The sequence below is a fragment of the Cajanus cajan genome, chromosome 4 (genome assembly GCF_000230855.2).
Source record: "Cajanus cajan strain Asha chromosome 4, NIPB_CcT2T_4, whole genome shotgun sequence".
Lineage (NCBI taxonomy): Eukaryota > Viridiplantae > Streptophyta > Magnoliopsida > Fabales > Fabaceae > Cajanus > Cajanus cajan.
Window position 1 is genome coordinate 4,448,890 of NC_138520.1, and position 7,454 is coordinate 4,456,343.

The window sequence follows — 7,454 nt, forward strand, 5'->3', positions numbered from 1 at the left end:
ATGAAGTAAAAGGAAAACACAACAATAATAAAGTCCACGTCATGAGTACTTGGTATTATGGAGGAGGAGGAGGTGGCGGTGGAGGAGGGGGTGGGGGTGGTTATGGATGGGGATGGGGTGGTGGAGGTGGAGGTGGAGGTGGAGGGGGAGGTGGAGGGGGAGGTGGTGGTGGAGGAGGAGGAGGAGGAGGAGGAGGAGGTGGTGGATGGGGAGGTGGAGGTGGTGGTGGAGGAGGAGGAGGTGGTGGAGGTTGGTGGAAAAGGGGGTGTAGGGGATATGGTAAAAGGAAGGGAGGGGGGAGTGGACATGATTATAAGCCATTTAGGAAAGGGGTGTTTGAGAATGAAGAGGAGTATAGGGTGGGGGAATATGCACAATGCATGGCAAGAACCCGATGCCGGGGCATAAGGTTGGATTGTCCTCTTCATTGTGGTGGACCTTGTTACTATGATTGTCACCATATGTGTAAGGCTCATTGTCGACGACCATGAAATCTATGTTTAAACCAATTCTTCAATTCATTTTTTTTCCTTATAATCTCACTCTCTTTTAAATTTCCATTTTGGACTGTTTTGCTTCTTTAGGTACCGATGTTTATATGTTCACACTGAATTTATATGTGACTTGTGTACTAAATACTAAACCATTATGTGTATTTTATATGTGATTTGTGTTTTTTACAAATGCTTTTAATAGAAATAAATTGAAGTTTGTAGTGATTGTTCCACTTCCATCTTAGAGTCGGGAGAAAGTTTTACGTTAAGGATACGCGCGTAGGAGAGATTTAAAAAAAAAATGTAAATTACATGATATTTGTCTAATTTTATTTATGATTACCAAATACTATCATAGTCAAAGTTTTGATAATAACATATACCTAACTTTATCTTATGATGTTTATCAAACTTTATTTATAACAAAATTATTGTAACTTACAAAGTCATATCTTTATATGATATGATAAAATCGTTCACCTAACTTTTTTAGGAATTTTTGTCTAACCATATATACACACACTATAGTGAAATCTTTAATTTTCAACATGTTATAATTGTCATTTTAGTTTGATCTAGTTGAAAGTAAATATATATATTGTTTAATGGAGTTAAATTCTCATATACAAAATGATAATAAATATATTTAATCTTATACATTATCTCTTTCATTAACTTTGCATTGTAATCATTTGTTAGATTTTTAACTTTCTAGAATTCTTCATCTGGAACATAAATTTCTGATGCGAACTTAAAATTTTTTGTCTTTTAAAATAAGTTGGAAAGAATTATCTTATTGTTAAGTTAACAGTCATTAAATATTTGAGATAAACTTGTCTTATTAGGATATAATAGTTTAAACTAATAATTATTAATTTTATAGAGATTCTAACAATTTAAAATTTATTTCTCATTTATAAGATAATCTTCAAAAAAAAAATCCCAAAATAAACTTCATTTCTAAATCATAATTATCTGGATAGATTTTAAAAGTAAGGACAATGAGATATAATAATTAAAGTGAAATTATAAATTTTCTCATAAGTTACTCAACTTTCTTGAAAGACCAACATGCGATGCGACTTCTTTAATTGCGAATAGTCGTATAATAGGGAATCCTAACTGTGGCTTACTTATTTGATGCTGTTGCTATATGCCTATATCATATCGTCGTCGTCGCTACATATATATGTTCAAGCTTTTGCATAGAGTATATCCTGCCACGTGATTCAGCGTAATACGCATGCGGAATCTTTGCTTTTGTCAGGGGAAAAGTAGTAATTAGGCTTTTTTTTTTTAATTTATATTTTTAAAGTTTAGATACATTTATTTACCAGAGCTAAACTAATATAAATCCATAAATGACTCGGTGAGCATTGAAGTAGTGGTCCATTGTCCCTAGCTATTTTTTGTCTTCTTCTAAAGCAATGTTAATGAAACAGCGATAGCTTCTATTCATTTGTGTTAAGATATAAGAACACGAACAAGTTTTTAAATATTCATCATGAAAAATAGGGTTCACTAAATCCAAATCCATTGAAGATATATCACAATAGGAATAAAATATGACATATCTCATTGTTTATTAGGAAATTCTATGGATCTTTCAAACAAAAGTTTAGTTATCCATGATAACAAACAGCGACAAAAGGAATAAAGTAAGAATGGGGGAAATAAAAGCTTTTAAACTTCTCCAATAGGTGCAAATCCACTCCTTCATAATTATTCAATGAACAAATAATAATAAAAAAATCCTCCTTTATAATCTTTTCCATTTGTAACATCTATTAGTTTACTTTTGAGAACAACTCCAATAGGAGTTGCTTGTCCTATAAAACAACTCAAGTCTCGATTTCTTACTATTGGAGGACTCTGACATGACAACATGAGTTATTTGAAAAAAAGAGATAGTTGTTTCCTCAAGCAACCGTTCCTTACCAGATTTTAAGCAAATCTTATTGAATATATTTAAAAATGTTTCGGAAATAATAATGATGAGAATTAATTTCGTATGATATTTATGTATTTATTATTGTTTTATTTTATTTTTAATATCTACTCATTGTGTATTTTTTCTCGTAATTTATTTTCTTTCATTGTAGCGCAATTATCCTTTTTAATAAAAATTTAAATTTGGTTCATAAATGATTAGAAAAAAAAAATTCTAAAAGTTAAATTTCTTAAAATTTCTTACCATTGAAGTAAATTTGTGTTTGAATTGCTTAATGCTGATATGGCACACTAGAGACCACTTTTTTCATTTTTTAATGCATGAAGCAACTCAAATGAGTTGCTTCTATTGGAGATGCCATGAGAATCTCCCGCTCTCTCTCGCCTTATCTCCATGATTTAGTGAGTATTTAAAACTTTTCTAAGCCTAAAAACTTTCTAAAAAAATGTGTAAATATATTTATTTTTTTATTTTTTCTTTTAAAATCTATTGAAGACAATTTTGTTCAAAATTATATAGGATCATTATAAATAACAAAGTTCTCCAGCCTTTCAAATGCTTAATAATTACATATTCAAAACTTGAATTATAAATTACCGACTAAATTAAAATAATTTCATTTTAGTTAAACCACATCTTCAATGATATATATCTTTAGTCTTTACACAAAATTTGCTTTTAATTTTTCAATAATTTGTTTGTTGCTATGTTAATTTTTAAAAAAAATTAAAGGTCTTTATAGTTATTTAATAATTATATTACAAATTGGACCTTGACATATCACAACAATGATTACTTTGTGATAACATATGATGTTGAGATTTTTACTGGATTCTCTCTTACGAAAATCTCCGTAATCAAAATCTCATTTTCTTTTTATTTAGATAATCTATCTTATTTTTAATTAAAGACTTAGAATTCACTAAATAGAAATGTCATATAAATGGATTCAAATTCATCTTTAGTCTAAAATAGTGTATCAACCTTAAAAATATTAATTTGGCCCATGTGCTAGCCCTTCATCACTTAAATAAAATTAACCAATTAAAGTTTGAATTTTCATAACTTAATCCAACTTATTTGTTAGACTAATCCAGTCAACACAATAAATTAGACTCATTTTTGCCACTTTTACGATACTAGTTAAATTAAGAAAAAAACTTCAGCACAATCTTATTGGTATTGTTCTTCAACCTAAGCTTTTTCCTTAAATAAAAAAAATATTAAAATAACGATAACAACTATAATTATAGGAGTGATAGCTATGAAAAAAATAATAATAACTTTAGAACATATAAGAAAAATAAATAAATAGTTATATTTAAAACTATAAAATAAAAAACTAACATTAATTTTATTTAAAAAAATAAATTAAAAATTTTCAAATATTAACTCAATACTTTTTTTTCTTTTCATTTTAGTGATCATATTATTAATATAAAATATCTATCAATTTCGTATCCGTCAAAAAATCTGATTAATTATTTTTAAAGAGATCTCTCCCGTTAACTATGTATTTTCTATATAAAAGACTTGAATATGAGAACTTATTTAAAAAGATTAAGTCTCATATTATTCGAATCAACAATATATTTGTAATTCAACATTATTTTAATCAAATACATTTTATTTTAAGATGTATATGCAAAAATTAAAAGGTGAAAACTCTGTAAACGACCAAATAGAAGGAGAATCAAAATGTTATGTGGAGTGTAAGACAATTGTAGCCACTTCTGACTTTTCTGAGGTCCACTTTATTAGATAGATAGTTCTTTAACACATACATTGCAGGATAACTGAAATATGTTCACTGTTAGAGACTTTAAGCTGTGGGTAAGGACACAACACACCTCCGCACGTGCAAACTTCAAGACACAAGATTGACCTTCTACTGATGATCCTTTAAAATTAGAGGCACCATTGCCGCTACCCATGTTATCCTTCCCAATGAATAAAAAGAAGGGAAACAAAGACAAGTCACTACTGACAAGTGACACTATGTATATGTGTTAATGCAATTTTGTATACTTAAATTATCAAGTAGTTTCATACTACTGTATTACGTATTATATATTTAAATTTTTATTTTATAAAGATAAATTAATAACATTTGATCAAGTATTTTATAAAAATTAGTCAGAATAGTAACAATTCCAGAATATTTTTTACCCATAATTTTTTTAGTTTTGTATGTTCTTTTATGAAGCCACTGTTTTTCTTTGTTGATAATATTTGACAAGATTTGATACTTTTTTTGGCCAATCAAGTATGAACAATAATTGTTGACAACGTGGTGATCAATAATAGCGTAGTGCTGATGATTGAACTAATCTAGTATTTTCATCCGGAACCCTGTCTTACAACTATTTTACCAGCTCATGTCGTTTATTGGCGAAGCTAAAGGTCAGAACAATCCTCGCCAAAACCAACTTTAACACTACCAATTTTGTCAAATAAATTTGAATGCATTCAATTCCTGTTGTTAACCACCCATTTTTAGACGTCTTCGAGCCAACAACCCATTCTCATGGCCCCTCACCAAAAGGGTTGCCGACTTAACAGTTTTCTTTCATCGATCAAGTTATTACGTACCAAAATGTTAGATTTCGTACGAATTTTTATGAAAGCTAATGTACCAAGCCACATCGCCACGGATTTTCTTTTCATTCTTTAACTTTTAAAAGTTATTTAATTTATTAAGAGTAAATTAAATAGTGTATGCATTTTTCCAGTCATTGATCAATCACAAATTATCTAAGTTTATTAACTATAATAATCATCATCTTAAAAGTTATATCGTGATTTTTAATTAATTAACTGTGTAAAATATATATATATACACTGACATGCAGAAAAAAGTAAACTCATTTATTAATTAACCAAAACAAAATTACTCTTTGAATTTATACAAATTGGTGAATAAAGTTTTCATTCAATAAAGGATTGCTCTACTATAAGTAACAAAAGCATCACTAGCTAATCTTCTCCCCCACAAAAATTCAAAGGCGGCATACCTTAGTGTTTGTTTTTGCAATTCTCTAATTACATTGAGTTTTAATTTGGCAACTAAAGTTGACTGTTATTGTCTTATCTTTACTGTGTGGATTATTGAGTTCAAATTTCAATCATTATTAAACAAAACAATACATAAATATTTGGTTCATGTTATACTCCTAAATATGGGATCAGGACAAAGCTAACCCAGCTCGAAAGATCAAATTGGTGAAGATATCAGCTACCTCTGTTGTCCATTCATTTGTGCTATGTAAATCTGTAAAGTCAGGCGGGGAATCTTGGGATCGTAATCATGGTCAAACTTATATTCCTATTCGGGCTGAATTTGGCATATATTTGAGATTTCATCAAGGTTCATAATAAGTCATTATGAGAGTTTAGTCAGCCGTTGATTTTCTCACATGATCCTTGGCGGCAACTAGTGCTAGCTAGCCCAGTTCAAGTTTGACACAAATTACGTAAAACTGTAGCAAAAACAATTAATCTGAATCCAAAGAGCTCTCAAAACGTACACATATTTACAATTTAGAAGTGATACACAAATTAAGGGAGAAAACAAGAGGGAAGTAGCTGGCAGAGTAGTTCAGAAGGGTGAGGGACAAAAGCAAACAAACAAAAATTGAAAACAACAATATATATAAAAGAAGAGGAGAGTGAAATTGAAGTGACATGAATAGTTGTGTCTGTTTTACCATTGAAGCCTGGATCTCTTGTACACATTGTTAGGAGGAGGAGGAGGATTCAATTGTGGAACAATGAAATTATCATCCCCCAAACCGAAACTGTTGCCAAATCCATCCTTTGCCATCCCATTCTGCTCTTCAGGAACCCACATCCCACCACATGAGAAAGAAACCATGTTTCCCTTCCCAAACATGTCATCACCATTCTGTAATTCATAAACGTATCAGTTAGATCCAAATCACAAGGAAACAATTATGGCTACTAATTATAAATTGAGTAAAGCTGCATACGTTGGAGTAAGGAAAGGGAAGCGTATGTGAATCTAGGAAATCCTCGAACTTCATGCCGGGGATAGTGTTGATCAAGTACTCTGATATGCTGCTACCAACTTGTTCATTTGTTTCGGCAGAATGGTTTTTGTTGGGTGGTGATTGTGAATAAGGCATGGCAGTGGCAGTGGCAGTGGCAGTGAACTTGATCCCAGTGAGAAGAAACCTGTTATGGTTCTTAGTGAGTTCGTTAGCGGAATGAATGGGAACGTCGCACTCTCTGCACAGAATGGCTCTGTCTTCTTGACAAAACACGAAGCCTCTTCTCTCCTGCGAACTCCTACTCATTAACCAACGACAAACAAGTGCTAATAATAATGTTACTGTTAGAATTAACATGTTATGTTATGTTATGTACCTGACACACATCGCAGAGAGGAAGATGATGGTTGGTGGAGGGGTAGGTGAGAGAGAAGCGTTGGTGTTTGGAGGCGAGGGTGTTGGCGTGGTGGACGCGGTGGTCACAGGCGTCGCAGAGGGCGGCTTCGTCGGCGGAGCAGAAGAAGGTGGCGTGGTGTTTGGTACAGACGTCGCACTGGATCTTCATTTGGTGAGAGGATGGGAGGAATTGAATGAGTGAGATATGATGGTAAGGCAGCCCACTGCAACGGTTAAATTAAATACGCTTGAGAGGAGTCAAATGAAGCAACGCGAGTTAAGGTCTCATGATTCACGTTTCACTAAACATTGACTCCGTTAATGCAATTAATTTCAACAGATTAAATATCTTTCTGACACCAAATCAAATTCATTTTATTATAACCTCTCCTCGACTTTCTTTTTAATAAATATATATATGTTCTTGTTGTTGAGAAATCGGGGTTGACCATTTTGATTTATTCAAAGCAATTTTTTTTCTTTTTCCTTCTCTTTTTATATTTTTATTTTTTAATTTTAGTTTACAAATTTATATTTTCTTAAAGTTAATTAAATTAATTTAAATATAAGGCATAATTAAATAGCTAGCTAATAAAATTATTA

General features: G+C 31.2%; 1 protein-coding gene across 1 annotated transcript; it reads right to left on the reverse strand.

Moving 5' to 3' along the window:
- Nucleotides 1-5,292: 5,292 nt before the first annotated feature.
- Nucleotides 5,293-7,129, reverse strand: LOC109816662 (B-box zinc finger protein 21). Its single transcript, XM_083073956.1, has 4 exons — nt 6,832-7,129; nt 6,435-6,743; nt 6,153-6,349; nt 5,293-5,924 (listed from the first exon to the last, which is right to left on the reverse strand). The coding sequence occupies exons 1-4, from the start codon at nt 7,018-7,020 to the stop codon at nt 5,915-5,917; spliced, it is 705 nt and encodes a 234-aa protein (XP_082930082.1). The 5' UTR covers nt 7,021-7,129; the 3' UTR covers nt 5,293-5,914.
- Between the last annotated feature and the right edge of the window lie 325 nt (nt 7,130-7,454).